General features: G+C 42.3%; 1 protein-coding gene across 1 annotated transcript in view; it reads left to right on the top strand.

Annotated features, from left to right (window-relative positions):
* Nucleotides 1–17753, top strand: part of DOCK1 (dedicator of cytokinesis 1) — a 1311419-nt gene that overhangs the window by 226584 nt on the left and 1067082 nt on the right. The window contains exons 7-8 of the mRNA XM_078643512.1: nucleotides 2334–2469; nucleotides 17047–17204. Of these exons, the coding sequence (XP_078499638.1) occupies nucleotides 2334–2469; nucleotides 17047–17204 (294 nt within the window). The remainder of the gene's footprint in view (nucleotides 1–2333; nucleotides 2470–17046; nucleotides 17205–17753) is intronic.

Below are 17753 nucleotides of genomic sequence, written 5' to 3'. Positions count from 1 at the left end.
ACCCTCTACCGATGCGCAGGGGTACTGCAGTAAAATGTCCAGATCTAGTCTGGCGCCTGTGGAGAATTCTGTGGTAAGGAATCTATGGATAGACTGTCTCTACCAGATAAGGTGTTACCGAGGGTAAGTAACTTTTTCTTCAGGGACCAAAAGATAAAAGCATTGTGCTGCATGGTACATTCAACACTCATCTTGTATTTATAATTTAATACTTGTCAGTTATGCATTATATTAAAAAAGAACATCAATGCAATAATATTACATGGATTACATTAAATTAGGAATTATTAGATAGATCCTTATTCTGCAAAACTACTGACGTTTCAGGATCTCCGATCGCTGAGTTCTGCCCTAATGCAGAAGTTGCTTGGGGCTCAGGGATTCTGCATCAGTTTGAAAAGCATATTTTGTAGGATTGGTAAAACCAATAAGGAGATAGTCCTCTATAAAGTAGGTCTTTTGAGATTGGTCATGAAATGATTCCTAATCTGTTTAGAGGTGTCATGGAATAGCATTGGTAAAGCCAATATGTCTCTAGCCATTTTATCTGGGTAATGCTTTTTGCTGATGCTGAACACCCGAGTGGAGGAAAGAGCAGGGGTAGGGTGGGGCATAAGCTTTTTGACAAGATAACTAGCAGGCATGCAGTCATACGTTTACAAATATATGCAAAATTATCTTTGGCCAAGCAACCTACTGTCTCTCCTATGGCATAATAAGAAAGATCACAGTGCAAATCTTCTATCACCCAATATTTGTCAAAGGGGCTATGGAACACCAAAACCCTTGACTACTATGATAATCTGTGAGATATCAGGTAACAAAATGCACCTCCGCATTCTTCAATACAGAGTGATATATATAGTCTGAATGACTTATTTACTTAAATATATGCTTTTCACAATAAATATGTCAGACCTACTTCTTTTTTGATACTTTTTGTAATAAACGGATCATGCCGACAGTCTTGTTATTGGCCTGCCACCATGACAAACACAGTCCTGCTGTTACTGAGCACAAGCTTTCCCAGAAGGGACAAGTACAATACAATCACTCTGTTTCAGTGGAAGCACACATCTTCTACCCAATCAAATTTCGTACTCAAGGTAACCAATGTGTGGGTTTGGCATAAGCCACTGTCTCTCAGTAGTACTCGTAAAAGCTTCTTTTCTGTTAATCACATAGAATCCAGTGAGAGCAGTGCTGTCAAGCCAGGCCAAAATGCTTATAGAAGAATAACCATGCCAGATTAAATGTTTTCTATCTGTAACTCTGGGCTTTCAGTTTGGTAGCTGTTTTATAATCATGCATATTCCTGACAACCTCCCCTAGAAATTGAAGAGGTTATGAAACTTTGAATTTATTTCATTCTGCATTTTGTTAGCATAAGCGACCTGCAGATGTAGAACATAATGGTATTCTGCAGTTCCTTGTGATAAGTCTTATGCAAACTAGACCTGGGCGGTAAATTCCGTTCCGCTCGCGGAATTTGTGGAACTTGGGTAATTTCAAGTTCCGCGGAGAACGCGGAATTGCCCAAAATTCCGCTGCTTCACTGAATTTTTTGTTTGTTCGTGCTTTCAAAATGCGTGTTCGCAAGATATTATTCCGCGAGCACTCAAACAGCGTTCGTAAACAGGAAAAAAGCATCACAAACGGGCGGAACAAGCAATTCCGCGTGTTTGCGGAACTTTTGCGTGCTCGCTGAGATATTTTACCATTTTGCAGAGCATTGTGTAGCGCGACTACGCGAATTCCGTCCACCCCTAAATTGCAAACGTGGTCTGATTACAGACACACACGTAATTTAATGTCCATAGAATACTTTTAGTTAAATGAAACTTTTGCCGACAGTTGCTGATCTTATCAGTCAGTGGTAGGGTTATGTGGAGACTATGTATTTGTAAACAAAATAAAGTTGTTCATCTATTGCTACAGATAAGTATCGTTGTCTTACTTTGTGTTAAATCCAGCATAGGTATGGTTGTTTTAAAAAAATATATTTCCGATGTTTTCAACTTTCTGGTGATTCAATCTGTGTGTTGTGGATGGAACAATGTACTGTGCCTTTACCAAACTGTTTATCAGATTTGATGTTACCCTATTTACCTGATAAAAAAATGCACAAACAAGAAAAGATTTACAATTATGTGTTTAACAGGTTCTGTCTAAAGATTACACGATTTGGGTTTATTGTTCTCGGTGATAAGCTGACACTGTCGTTGCAAGACTACCGTATATATAATTGTGCATCTTACTTTAATTTCGATGTATTTTCTGGACAAATGAAAGTTAGTAAATCCTTTGTACATTTTACTTCTCCCCTGATGTAGAACTCTCGATTTGGACTTAGTTGTAAGGGATGAAGATGGGAACATTTTGGATCCAGAACAAACCAGCACAATCAGTCTTTTCCGAGCCCACGAAGTAGCTTCAAAACAAGTTGAGGAAAGGATACAAGAAGAAAAGGTAGGTCAACGGTTCAGTAGCTGTGAAATCACTAGGCAAAGGAGATCCAATCAATGCTCTGCTTTCTAAGTTATCGAACATGAGGAAAATGAGGAACATTCAGAAATTATAAATATTGATAATGTCAGTGTTGCAAAGTATAAGAAACTCTTAGTTAGCTTACCAGGTATATGTCCACTGAGCATCGTTGGCCTTTCTTCCATTTGTGCCATTCCAAGGAGCATGATTTTCATACTAAGCAGGCACCACAATAAATAAAGGGTTGGAAATGTATGCCACGGGATGTACAGAATTATATAAACCTGGTATGAAGAATTCGATTGCCTTGTTTAGGTGGAGAAATTCTCTGGCAGCGTTGGTAACAGTATAACTAAATATCAGTTGTTTTGGGGAGGACGATAATGGTGTTAAGCACATCTGCACCTATCTTATTGGTTGATGAATAATGGTTCCCAGCACCTCGTCAGCCGTGCTCATAGACTTCTTCCAACCTCAGGATGTTTTTTTAAATAAAAAAATTACTTTGATGCTTGTAAAAAACATGATAGGAAGTATCAAATTCAAGTTCAGATTAGAATGAACTTTATTGACCAGGCAGGTTACATCATTGTTGACAAAGAAAACAAATAATATAAAAAATAAGTACTATATGGTAGATCTGCACATTATAGGTTTTGCAGTTTTGAACCAGATATCTGCATGTAAACATAAATACAGATGGAGAGTGACTTGCTTAATGTTATTTTTCCTGTCTGCAATTTCTGCCCCCTTTTTAGGTCGAGCCTACCAGACAGTTCAGCTGTCTGGTTGTGAAAGACATATTGTGGGCTTACAAAGAGCATATAGAGGCTTAGAGCCCATCCATGTTTACCATTGGTTGATTTTCCTGCCACTCTAATTTTCCTGCTTCTTATTCATGTCCCAGATTGTCAATCGTTAGTTCCTCCCATGGAGCACAGTCTCTTTACCATCTCTTTTGATTTGCTGGTTATAAGCTTCCAACGAGGGCTTATCTTTTAGGTCGCGCCGTGGGCAGCACTTGTGCGACTCTGCAAGGCATGTTGTATTCAGTCTATGGGATTTTCAACACGCCTGTGCTTTTTGGTTGTTTGTTTTGTTGGCCTGCCTTTTGAAATTCCTTTACGTGGTTGGTCAGTAGTGTCCATCTGTCCTGACTTTGGGTGCTTGGTTCCCGCCCAGGAGACGTGACAAATTGATCCTTTTGGTTGGCCATCTGTTGCCTCTTTGCTCACACCCCTTCCCTCAGGCCATTGCTGCCATCTACTTACGCCAATGCTTGTTTTATTAGAGCAGCCTGTATGTTTGTTTCGTGAACTCATTTTCATTTGCTTTTGAAGAACTATTTGTATGTGGGCCGTCAAACTCCCTCACATCGTACACTATTTGCCCTTTACCTAATCTCCCTGATGAATGCATTTCAATCATGCCGTCGCACGCATTTCAAGCATGCTTTTTTATTTTTTTTTATTTCATTTATGTAATAAAAGTACACTGACCATGTGGTCAGAAATAGTGTCCCTGTGCGCTTACTCATCTGTCATCTATTGATCCACACTAAGCATGCGCAAGTGAGCAGTACCCTATGAATGAGCTTTATCATACGGTTACAGTAACATCCTGTTGATGCACCACACACAATCTTTTTGTGCACAGACGTGTGTTTCTTAGTTCATTAGTTGCAGGGGTATTCATCTATGTAGTTGGGTACCTCCTGCAGCTTCTTTATTACGAATACTTTAAAGAGGGCCTGTGGGCTTGCCTAGACTGTTTGTAGGCAGGGGGAGTGTGTCACCATGAAGAACAGAAAAGTAAGGTCCCCGACCTGGACATATCAAACAGGCCCAGGGGGCTGGAAAGGTGAGTTGCTGTGAAAGCAGCAGCTGGAGCCCTCTTCACACATGGGCATTACAGGTTGCCAGTGATGCTTATCACAAACTCAGCTCGTTTTCATTGCACTCTCCCTGCCCTCCTCCGGTGCCCACGTGCTGGTTTATCCACCCCATCCCCCTCCCACTTGTTGGTGCGCCCTCATACGCCCCTCTGTCTGTTGTTGCTCCCTCGTGCTCAACAACCCTTCCTCTCCCCTCCCCCACTGTCCGTTCTGTTCCCTCCCTCCCTCCTTCCCTCCTCCATGGCCCTGGATGGGACCTAATTCAATTTCATAGAGTTTAGAGAGAAATGTATTATTATTTTCAGCCGCCCTCCACAGAGATTAGTTGTGCGAGTTTCTCTTTCAATTAAGTTCAGAAGTGTTACATTTTCAGGAGAAATTGTATGAGTGCCCACCCCGGCCATTTCATACGCACCCATTTTACAATGAAAATGTCAGGCTTGACAGCGCAGAAGCAGTCGCGTCACTGTGGCATTCATAGGGTAGATTTACACACTGGGCGCTTAGTCTAAAAGCAGGACAGCTTTGGTCTCCGTTAAAGATGCTACCTACATTGGTATTTCTCCTCCAAGCCACAGCGCTCTGGCAGTGTGATATGTTCTTTGAAGACGTGACATACTAAGACTTTGTTGTGCAGTTTAAAATCAAGGATACAACTAACATATGAAATGCCCGTGGGCATACATTACGCACTGATTGTGATGGTTTTCCAAAGCTCTCATTGTTTAAAATGAACTTTATTTAGGGCAGCACTCCGCTGCACAGAAGGTGTACTCTCGTGAAGGCGTTCTTCTGTCACACAAGTTTACAGCCTCGAAGTACTTGCAAAATTCAAACTCATGAGCTAAACATTCACAGATGTCGGCAGAGAGCATTTAACTCGTGGACTCGTTCTAATGATATTTGTTTTAACACCACTCTTTCCAATGCCATTATAAAACGTTTTCATGCTCAAATACACCATGCCACAGAATTCCACTGCAAACAATATGCATCCACTCCATTACAAATCTACATAAATAACAAACAAAATCATTTACAATGCCAAAAACCCAAACTTACACAAACGTTAGACCAATTGCATTGCAAATGGTTGTTTGTTTAAACAGGGTATGAGATTGTTTGTGTTTTCCAGCTGTCTCCCTTGTGTACTTCTTTCCCCCTTCACTCCGTTTCGCTCACTGTAGTCCTTGTACTCCTCTGCTAAACCCTTTATGTTGCACTCATTCTCATGTCCTTCCTCCATTGCTTTCTCACTCGTGTGCTTCTCTCCCATCCTTTCCACAGTACTCTCTTGCCTGTTGCTTCTTATCCCCACCTCCGTCCTCTGCGTTGCTTCCATTCCCTGCTGCCCTTCATGTTGCTTCTCCCACCCTGCCCTGCCTTATTTAGTGGCTGCCAGGTGTCTCTCTATATTGCTAGGATGTAGGAGGTCATTTATTGCCCATTGCACTCTGCATTCATCCCTACCACCCTCGCCCTCTTTGTTGTTCCGTCCACTCTCACCCTCTTTGTTGTTCCCCTCCCACCCCTACTTCAGGAAAGTGATTTTACACATTTATTTTTGTTTCTTTTTATTTGTTGAGCCACCTTGGATTCATGGGCATCAAAAACAAGGTTATTGGTAGAATGCTCAAATTAATCTCAGTCATTGGCGATCCCTTAGGGCTGCATCCAATCCATCATTTTTCCCCCACTTTGCCGCCTCAGTTTGAACCTAGCATATGCAAATCAATCTTAACCCTGCTCCAGTGGGAAAAGCCCAGCCCAAACTGCCAGGCAAAGTCCTCCCTGAACCAGAACACTAGCAAAACAGGGCTGGTTTTGTGCTTATTAGGCTCATCATTGAATCCAGTGGCACAGTGAGCACGGCGGGGCACACACGGGTATACCGTTGACACTTAGGGCATCAAAAACAAAGTAATGGAAGGAGTGCTTGAGTTGACCTCAGCCACTGGTAATCGCTTCTGCCGCATCCCAAGCCGAATAGCTTTGCCAATGCTTCTGTTCAATTATGATTACACACTGGGTCTGGTTTGTTGTAGCTGAAGAACCAGGCCTTTAAGGGCCTAGCGGCGCAGGGCACGCCTAAATCTCCGAGTTCACCTGCTCTGTTGTACAGAGACACGGGACACTCTGTTAAGTGTAGACAACAGGATTTATTAGCTGCAGCTATGCACAGTGATCCTAGAAGTACACCAATGGTATGTTCTCAGGAGACTGCCCCTTTTGGAAAAACAAGACGTCACATGATTAAATTATCCACCCCCTAGGTCATGTTTTGACTAACCCCACAGGTGATTCAATAATGGTGTCCCTGAGTTAATCAACAGTGGTAGACATGTTTGTGTATTGCAAAAGAAGCCAATTTACAAGGTAGGATAAGGCGGGGAGAAGGACAATGAAAACCAACAGATGATTTGAGACAAGGTTTAGTGAGTCGAGACAAGAATACTGAAGGCCAACAGGCAGTTTGGAAAAGGATTAGTGAGTCGGGCTGGTTCCTGAAATCGACTTCACCTGAAGGATAGAGGGGTTATTTGATACGTGGCAGTACGAAGGGCAAGAGTTTTCTGTTTTCCAGGCTGCCTGAGTGAGGGCAAGACAAAAAGGCGGTGAAACAAAAAAATGGAGTCGGAACCGAATTTTCTCAGACCCTCCTTTTGCCATTACGCAGGCAATACATAAACTCATGTTAATCTGAGTCTATTTCAATAGCCATAATATCTTTAAGCTGTTGTTGCAACATCATTTGTATGTTTTCTGTTTTCTGCGGAATAGGTCTTGGCACACACATGGTGGCACAAAGGCCACAGATGGCGGGACCACATTGTAGTTAGAGGCAACATGAAAAGACAATAGCTAAAATCATTCCCATGAAAGTTAGTATCTTCCATCCCCATGTGGACAGTAATCCCCAAAACCATCCCATCAGAGACCAACTTCCTTCGTCCTGGTGGATGGACTCAGCAATGTTGTGTAATTTAGAGATGGCCTGGTATACTGTAGGTGCGTTATCAGGTATGTAAACGCAACAACTGGATCCGATCAATTTACAGACTCCACCACGGTCTGCAAGAATGATGTCTAACACCATTCTGTTCTGTAATGTCATAAGGCGATCCGCCTGAAGCTCGGCGGTGATGTTACTCAGCGCTCCGACAGTTTCATTTATTGTTGCTTCAACTACTCGAATGAGATACCTTATATTTCTACTGTTGGCCATAGGGTCCCAAAATGGGAGGAATCCTTTAAGGAAGTCGCCTCCCTCTTGTCCTACTGTGTCTTTTTGATCAAAGACACCTCTCTTGTACTTATTTCTATGATGTCCTGAAGGAGAGGTATATGTCGGAGGGAGGAGAAACGCCATATAACAAGTTCCTGAGAAATTGGCTGGTAGCCATGTATAGGCTCTATCATGGCAAACGAAATATGTTCCCTGAGATGCTACCAAGAGAAGTTTGGGATGCATAGGTATATGTAATGTTACAAGTGCTCTTTCCCAATTGGGCCTTAAGACTCTGACCATTTCCTTGGAGACATAAGTGACCTTGGTGGGTTACAGTATATATAGGTGGGGATCTTTTCCTTTTGGCTACGTCTGTAAGACTGGTGACGTAATGTGTCACATTCCAATCAATGTATGCTTGTCGTTCGTCAGTAGGAAATTCATTAAATTTGTTGTAGTGTTTTGACATAGCCACTATTCCTTTTATTAGCGCGTCATGACTAACGTCAACTCCATCCCTATATGGACCAACAGGATGTCGATGTTGGTTCTCATAGGCATTGGCAAACATAGAGGTGTAAGCCCAAGCAGATCCTTTTAGGGAGAAGGGGAGAACTAAATATGGCATTCCTTTATCTGTATTATGGGGTAAAAGTCCACAAACCCAACAATTGGTGGTATTGATCACCAATTGATGCTGGTGTAACAATTGAATAAAGGAATTGTTGAGATACTCCATTCTCTTAATTTGCTCATGCTCTGGTAGTGTACGAAATTGGTGTGGGGAAGCAGTAGTGCGAAAAGGTATGGGTTGGGAGGTAGATATATGTTTGTGCTGTACAATGTGAACAATCCAACCCACACATGCTAATATAATACATAAAGAGATTAAAATACACAATGTTATACTGCATCTGGTATATAATAATTTGCAGTATTTTTTCATTATATTCTTTTCATCATTTTTCTCTAACATAGCAGAATCCATCTTCTAGATGTTGCTAGTGGTAGTTTTCCTTCTTCACTTAGCCGTGATTATTAGCCGTCCTCTGACACTGCAAGTCTCACAGACCTATTGCCACGACTCGGGTCACTAACTAAGGCTCTTACCACGACCCTGCAACCTAATTAGATGGTCAGTATCACAAAAAAAACACCAATTGTCCTTAGTTACTCTAGATCTCAAATTGTATCTAGTTTTGTTCGGCACAGTCTGATTCTGAAAAAGTGTCTCTGGATTAGTTGTGTTCAATCTCAGATGTGGTGGGACAGCTTCCTGCAAGATGTCATCATCTTCTTTTTCAGACTGAGTCCAATACAGGTGTGCATCGCTAAAAAGTACAAATCGGGGGATCCTCTCACTTTCAAAATCACCAATACCTTCGCTGACCCACTGGTCATAAGGCAAAGGTAAGGGTACCTTTTTGCAATGCACACCATGGATCCAGTTCTTTTTGCCAACTACTTTTACAGCTGTTCGTGTAGTCAGCAAGACCTGGCAAGGCCTTCTCCAACGTGGCTCCAAATTCCTTGATCGCTGAAAATTGTTCACACACACCCAGTCCCCTGGGTGTATGCCATGTCCAGGATCAGTTGAAGCCTGAGGCAAGGCGTCTTGTACCTGTTGGTGAAGGACACGCAATTTAGTGGTGAGGTCATGTAAATAATCAATTAACAATGGGTACTCTATCTCGGAATATTTCTTTGGCCTTGGGACTCCCCAAACATTTGCTGGGTGTCCAAACACAACCTCGTAGGGACTGAGTCCCATACGGGAATGAACAGTTGTTCGAGTTGACAGTAGTGCTAAGGGTAAAGAATCGGGCCAGGCAAGACCCGTGCTGGCCTGTATTTTTGCTAGTTTGAGTTTAAGAGTACCATTATAGCATTCCACTAAACCTGCTGACAGAGGGTGATTTGCTGCATGAAATTTCTGTCTTATTCCAAGACCTGCACATACTTTCTGCATTATCTGACCTACGAATTCCCTTCCATTGTCGCTCCAGAGGATTCGAGGCAGGCTGAACCTCGGGAAAAACTCCTTCAAAAGTACTTTGGCTGTAGATAGAGCAGTATTATCCTTTAGGGGGTAGGCCTCTATCCATCTAGAAAAGGCGCATACCACCTCAAGGACATACTTGAGATTATTACATCGCTCCATGTGAATATAATCTATTTGCAACACCTCAAAAGGATATGTTGGAGGAGCAAAATGACCTGCTGGGGTTGGTGTTCCCTTCCCTGGATTATGCATCAAGCAAACAATACAATGTTTAACTAGATTGTCTGCACATTTAGGAATACCTTCATTCAGCCATTCAGGAGCCAGAAGTTTGCATATTCCTTTAGCGCTGATGTGAGCTGGACCATGTGTCATGGTAACTACTGGAAGCACATAGGCATCTGGTAGCAACCAGCGCTGATGTTCCAACAATTCTGTCCAACACCCTGTTGCGTCTAACATTCCTGTAGTCTCTCTCCACTCACTCAATTCTTTCTCTGTAGCCTCTTATTGAATAATTTTCACACTTTCTATTGTGTCCTCACACATCCCTCCTTGTCTGACCCATCTAGCAGGGCCCGCAACATACATGCGGCTTGTAACGTCTCTAGCTGTTTCTTTCGCTATTTGATCTGCAAACGCATTTCCTTGACCCACATCATCAGTAATCTTCTTATGCGCTCTACACTTGATAATTGCTATCTGAGTAGGCAAGGTAAGTGATTCGAGAAGGTCATTTACCAACTCACCATGTTGTATCTTAGCACCATGGGAGGTGAGATATCCTCTCTCCCTCCATAAGCGGCCAAAACTATGGGCCACTCCAAACGCGTATTGACTATCGGTGAACACATTCACTCTTTTTCCTTTAGCCAATACACAAGCTCTAGTAAGAGCTATCAATTCAGCTGCCTGAGCTGAATTCTGTCTAATACGTACAGTTTCTACAACTGTATACAAAGTCGTAACTGCATAGGCTGAGGTCGTTTCACCATTGAGGAGTTTAATACACGAGCCATCAACCCATAAGATTCCGTCTGGATTCAAGAGTGGAGTATCCTTTAGATCAACTCTACCTTTTGTCTCCTCTGTACGGAAGAAATAATCATGCTGTTCTTGAGTATCTGTTTCTTCTGGGATCGGTAACAATGTGGCTGGGTTTAGGGTATTGCATCGTTTAATATGTACATGACTAGCCAAAAGCGTCAGTTCGTACCCTGACAAACGAGCACTAGTGAGGTGCTGAGTCTTTGCCCTATTCAGAAGAATATCTACTGCATGTGGCACCATGACAACAAGAGCATTATCCAATACCAGTCCAGCAGACTGGCGAATGGACACTGCCGTTGCTGCTGTGGCTCTCAAACAACTGGGTAATGCTTTGGCCACTGGGTCTAATGTGGCTGAAAAATAGGCACATGGGCGTTGCTTATCCCCAAATTGTTCTGTTAAAACGGACAATGCACAACCTTCTCTCTCATGGACGTAAAGTGTAAAGGGCTTACTGTAATCAGGGTAACCAATACAGGAGCAGAACACAAGGCAGTACGTAAGTCATTAAAACTTTTCTGACATTCTGCAGTCCAAGGGAGAGGTTGGGGTGTATCTTTAAGAGTGAGTGCCAAAAGAGGTTTTGCTAGCAAAGAAAAATTCGGAATCCACTGTCTACAATAAGAGGTAATACCCAAGAAAGCACGTACCTCCTTTTGTGTGCTTGGGACAGACATTTGAGCAATTGCTTGGATACGCTCTGGAGTTAATAGTCTTCCCTCCTTTGACATGAGATGACCTAGATAGGTAACTTTTTGCCGGCAATATTGCATCTTAGAGGGTGAAACCTTGTGGTCAAGATCAGCCAAGTGTTGTAACAGTGTAATAGTAGCCTGTTTACAAATGTCCTCAGAATCAGCAGAAATCAACAAATCATCTACATACTGAATAAGAGTGGCACCTGAAGGTAAAGTGAGAGTATCGAGCTGTGTTTTTAAAGCTTGACTATAAATGGAGAGACTCTCACAATAGCCTTGAGGAGCACGTGTGAATCGGAAGCTTCGGCCTCCTAAAGAGAAGCCAAAAATATCTCTACTTTCTTCGGCAATGGGAATACTGAAGAATGCATTCTTCAAATCAACAACAGAAAACCAAGTAGCAGAAGCAGGTACCGTTGTCAATAGGGCAGTGATATCTGGGACAACGGGAAATTGGGGTACTACAATCTTGTTAACCTCCCGGAGATCGATCACAAAGCGATAAATGGGAGGTTGGGAAGGATCAGTGCGTTTAAGAATAGGTATAACAGGACTATTGCATATATTCCCTCTAGTCTCTTCAATCACACCTTTCTGAACCAAATCATAAATAATAGCCATAAGAGCTTTTTCACCATCACTGGAAGATTTGTACTGGGGGATGTGTGGTAACTTACTATTAGGTTTGAGGGTGACAACGTAAGGCGGAATTTGCAAGAGGCCAACATCATTAGGACCTGTAGCCCAAAGAGTAGTAGGAAGAGAATGCAATTCAGGGGGAAGTTTATCTTTAGACAAATACACTGGGGAAATTACTTCCCTACCTAAAGTGAGGTGTACACCAGAAGGAGAACAATGTAGTGTCGCATATAATCTTTTTAATAAATCCAGACCCAACAAATTTTCACCACAACCAGTTGTTAAAATAAGTGGAGCCTCTAGATCATAAGGACCTATCGAAATGGGCAAAGGTTGGGAAACTGTGTTTTTAACTGGGGCGCCAGAAAATCCTACGGAAATATTTAGAGTGGATGATAGAACTCTTCGTTGCACCAGTGTCCAATAAAAATGGCTCTGAAACACCTAATGTAACTACCTCAACATAAGGCCCGTTCTGGTCCACTGGAACTGATATGACTCCCTCACTTTGTCTATGGCTGTCCTAGCTAGTATGAAAATCTTGACTCTCATTTTCGTTATAATAATTATCATTGTAGTATTGAGCAGATTGCGTGTTTTGCTGATCAAAATAGTTCATAGAAGTTTGAGGGGAGAAAGAACGCTGATGCTGATCATAAGATGATTTACCTCGTCCCCTTCCCCTAGGTGCTAACTGATAGCAACCTCGGCCACGTTGCCCAGACATATCACCAGCACGGTGTAACAAAACCGGGCAACTATTCTTGAAGTGACCTACCTCCTTACAATAAGCACATTGATCAGGACCTAGTGGAGACCTTGGAACAAAAGGTTCAGGTTTCTGTAACAGCCTCTGGAATTGGGGAAGTGGCTGATATGAACGCTGAACAGAACGAGGAGGATAAGCTTGCTGCAAATGAACTTTAGTTTTGAGGTCTTTATTTTTCTTTTCTGACTTCTCTTTCTCCTCTAAATCCCTATTCTCGTAATATTGAACCATCGTCAAAATTCCCGAAGGTGTTGCCACAGACCACGTACTTTCGGACATTTTGAGCCTTGTAGACAATTCCGGCAATAAATTAGAGACAAACTTATCTACAAACAATCTCTGGCCACCTGGTGTAGCCATATCTTGCCCGCTGTGATCAACAAATGATTCCTCGAAACGTGTAAAGAAATCAGACACTGACTCATCCTTCTTTTGCTTACAGGCGGACAACTTATCCCAATTAACTGCTTGTGCTGGCATTAGAGTCTTCATAAGTGTTATTATTCTGTTGGGCAATTCTGCAATCATTGGTTCTGGCTTAGCTCCACCCACTTGTCTTTGATCTGCTTGTAGGATAGCAGCCCAATCACCACCTAATTCAACAGCGTGATCCTCTCTACTAATTCTTTTCCATATCTCGGATGGAACTACTTGACCCATCAACATATCTATATCTGATAAAAGTGTGCAAGAGGACAATGTTTGCACTAAGTCTTTATAATATCCTGCTGGATTCTTACGCGGATCAGGTAATGCTTGCTTTAACGCAATAACTTCTGATCTTTTCCACGGAACATGTACCCAAACTTGCTGAAAATGAGCAAGCACAGGGGGGTTAGCCCCTGGCACAGCATCACGCCATATTGGTTGTACCTCTCACATAGGATATAATTTGTCTGTCGTAACAATTCCTCCTGTCCCTGAATTTTTACAAGATAGAAGATCTCTATATGCTACTAAATTCGATATTGCGTCTTTATAATCCTGTCCTATTACTGCTCCAGTAGCTACTTCCTTTCTTAATTCTATTAATCCCCTGGGTGGGGCATCCTGGATTGCACTTTCCCACATTTGAATCAATATCTTGCACATGAGATTAAAGACATAACGCTGAGTAGATGTGGGCCATTGCATAGCTAAATCTTGGATATCAGATGACCCATACATATTACCATTTGTCATCCACTTTTGAACCTGAGATTGGAGTATCGTTGCTTCATGAAGATCGAGATGACTCTGACTTCTAAGAGTTCTCTTCATAATAGGGGAATTACGTACTTTATTTATAAAAGGAGTAAAAGCTGAAAAGAACCCACTATCTTTTCTTCTAACCGATTGTGGAGTAGGAGCTTGTGTCACAGGGGTAGAGACGAGTGTCGTTACTGGAGGTATTACAACAGGACCCGCAGTAGTAACTGGGATCATAGGTTGAGGCACAGGCAGAGGTGGAGGCGGAGGTATAACAGGTAATATAGCAGGTACTGGTGGAGGAACCAAAGCTGGTACATACGGCGGTGGAGCAGACAACATAAGGGACATTAAGGGATCTTTTTCATTCTCCTCATCTAATGATGGAGAAGTAGGCAAAGCTGGATAACATTTATCTACTGTCATACGATGTTGTCTATCTTAAAATCTCAATCGTACGATCAGTTTCATAGTCTTTGAATTGTTGAGCAGCCTGTATAACAGACATTTCTTTTTCCTTTCCATCTCTTATTGCTTGTTTTATTTCTTTCTGTTTTGATTCCTTTCGCCAAATGCGAAATGAGTCCAACATTGCCGGCTGGGCTTTTCTCCTAAATAATCTTTCCTCTAAATTGTCCAACACGCATGGCTCAACACTACCATCCTTCGGCCATTGTAAAATACCGTCATTCTTAGTGTATTTGTCCCAAAGGTTGACAAAGATGATAGGACCAGTTCCATGTTTGGAATAAACTTCATATTTTGCAGTCCCTACTGAAGGCACTGGACAAGTGTCTTCTAGTTGGGAATCTCTTAAACAACAACAACAACTCCATCTTTTGAACTTACTGAAACCAGGCATCGTTATTTCACTGGCTGCTTACTAACATCAAGGGGTTAATCAATTAACACAGTACAAATGTACTCACTCCTCGGCTTCGGTTATTGCAACAATCAAATCAAAGCGAAATCAAAAAACAAAGATGTGGGAGCTACCCACAATTACTTAACCAAATTGTTCTCTCACACCAACAGAGGCCCGTCTATCGTCTCGAAATGCCAGTCATCACCAACGCGAACCAAAGCAGGGCGGCAGTCAGGGCAACAGTCATCAGCAGCCGTCGGAAAGGAGAAGCCGCGTTGTAAAGACCTTCGATCCACTTTTGACATGCAGGGGTCACTTATGTGGTGCGCTTCCCCCGGAATTTCCTCACGTAGCTCCTCACGACCCTCGGGCTTGACCACGACCTTTGAAGCCACCCCACGTTGGGCACCAATTGAAGAACCAGGCCTTTAAGGGCCTAGCGGCGCAGGGCACGTGTAAATCTACGAGTTCACCTGCTTTGTTGTACAGAGACAGGGGACACACTGTTAAGCGTAGACAACAGGATTTATTAGCTGCAGCTATGCACAGTGATCCTAGAAGTACATCAATGGTATGTTCTCAGGAGACTGCCCCTTTACTCCGGGGCTCACAGTCTTTTATATTCTTTTACACCTGCATAAGAACACTCCCAATGCGCAAAATTTAAACCAATGAAAAGATATTTTTTTTTGGAAAAACAAGACGTCACATGATTAAATTATCCACCCCCTAGGTCATGTTTTGACTAACCCCACAGGTGATTCAATAATGGTGTCCCTGAGTTAATCAACAGTGGTAGACATGTTTGTGTATTGCAAAAGAGGCAAATTTGCAAGGTAGGATAAGGCGGGGAGAAGGACAATGAAAACCAACAGATGATTTGAGACAAGGATTAGTGAGTCGAGACAAGAATACTGAAGGCCAACAGGCAGTTTGGATAAGGATTAGTGAGTCGGACTGGTTCACGGAATCGACTTCACCTCAAGGATAGAGGGGTTATTTGATACGTGGCAGTACGAAGGGCAAGAGTTTTCTGTTTGCCAGGCTGCCTGAGTGAGGGCTACACAAAATGGCGGTGAAACACAAAAATGGAGTTGGAACCGAATTTCCTCATAGCGCATTCAGGTATTTTCAGGTATCCTATTGCTCCTTGTTCCTTTGTAAGTGTGCACCCACTGTTTCACATCTATTGGTTACCTTTTTTGAAAGGTAAATGGGAATTCTCTTTCTGCACAGTCCCCCCTACTCCACCAACGAGGAGCACATTTACTTTTGTGGACCTTAAAGGTCCTTTCAGGGAAATTAAAGTCACTTAATTTCTACTGACATGTTGAGGGTGTAAATGAAATATACACACATAAAACTCATGCATTGCTTGAGCATAGGTGCATGGGGTCCTGCAATGGGTGAAAGAGAGCATTTAACCCACTGCCTGCATTGCACCTTCCCTGCAGGAGTATTGCCCCTGGTCAGCCCTCTCTTACGGGAATGGAAGTTGCAGGCCTGGATGCATGTCTCTGAAGGAAACGTTGCCTTTGTGAAGATGTGACCGTGCAAATCATTTTGGACATCGGCAATGTGCACATTTAATTTCGTTTTTTATCATGAAAAAATATGCAAATACATGAACACGTTTTGTGGATCATTTTTATTCATATTTTTTGTTAAATTTTCGTTGCACTCTGAATAATGCGATATAACGTCTTCCCCTATATTACAATATATCAAAAAGTATAGGATACAATGTCTCCCAGTCACTATTAGACACTCCCCTATCAAATTAGGTACTCCGCCTTCCCGCAATGGGTTTGCATTTCTAGTTCTGTTGGGCAGTATCGATCCACCGCTTTGCGGCGCTAAGAGCACAGAGTGGTCACAGTTTGTGCTGTAGATTCCTGATGAAGACAATGGGGTCTGCTGCTTGTACCCCTTTACTGTGCATGGATCTAATAGTGCAGCAGGACTTTCATACCAGTGGGCATTCCATTGATTTTATGCTTTTTCAGGGTCTAAAACATAAACACATTGAGTTAAAAGGGGAGAAAGTAGTAAGGAATCCAAACATCTATTTATGTAAATAAAGACTGAAAATCACAAGCCTTGAATTTGAGCAATATTTGATTGACTATGTTTTTTGTGGGTGGGTATGTGGCCTTGATTGATGCCTTAGTTACTAAAGCGGCAGTCATTGTTGTAATTATATGTTGTTTTTTCATTTATTGCAGTCTGACAAGCAAAACAACGACATTTCCAGACAAGCCAAGTTCGCAGCCACTCCATCATTTGCCTTGTTCGTTAATTTGAAAAATGTTGTGTGTAAAATAGGCGAAGACGCTGAAGTGCTAATGTCCCTGTATGACCCAGTGGAATCTAAGTTTATCAGGTTGGGCAGTTTTTATATTCTGTACCAGGTCCATGAACGTGTTGTTAAAATTATTATTAATGTTCACTTATGATAATTACCTAAACAGTTTGATAGATGCGTAGTCACCTGTTTTAGTAGATGCGCATATTATTTTTTTCAGGTAGAAAAATTATTTATTAATCAAATTATACAGTTTGCAAGGAAATGCTTGTTAACGGCTTAGGAGTCAGATTGGGTTGAAAGGCCACCCGTGACCATTTGCTCGGTCCTTTAGGAGCATCTTCCAGTGTGCACATGGTAGCTGTGGGAAGTAGAGGAAGCACACAAGTCTTCCCTTGTATTGCTGTATCCTTCCGCCTCTGTCCCTTTCGCGAGGTGCCACATTTATTTTGCATTAAAACTCTGGTCCCTCTCAGAGGAAGGGTCGCAATGCCTCTGCCTCACTAAAGAGAATGAAAACACAGAGGTCTGTTTATTTGCAGCTCACTATAAGGATTTGCCAAATATTGAGGAGGCGGCATCAATGAAAATCCTCTCCGTACTGTCTCGGTTAGATCATCTGGCACA

This window comes from Lissotriton helveticus, chromosome 5_1, assembly GCF_964261635.1.
Source record: "Lissotriton helveticus chromosome 5_1, aLisHel1.1, whole genome shotgun sequence".
In the NCBI taxonomy this organism is placed as follows: domain Eukaryota; kingdom Metazoa; phylum Chordata; class Amphibia; order Caudata; family Salamandridae; genus Lissotriton; species Lissotriton helveticus.
This window is presented reverse-complemented; position numbering and strand designations above follow the sequence as displayed.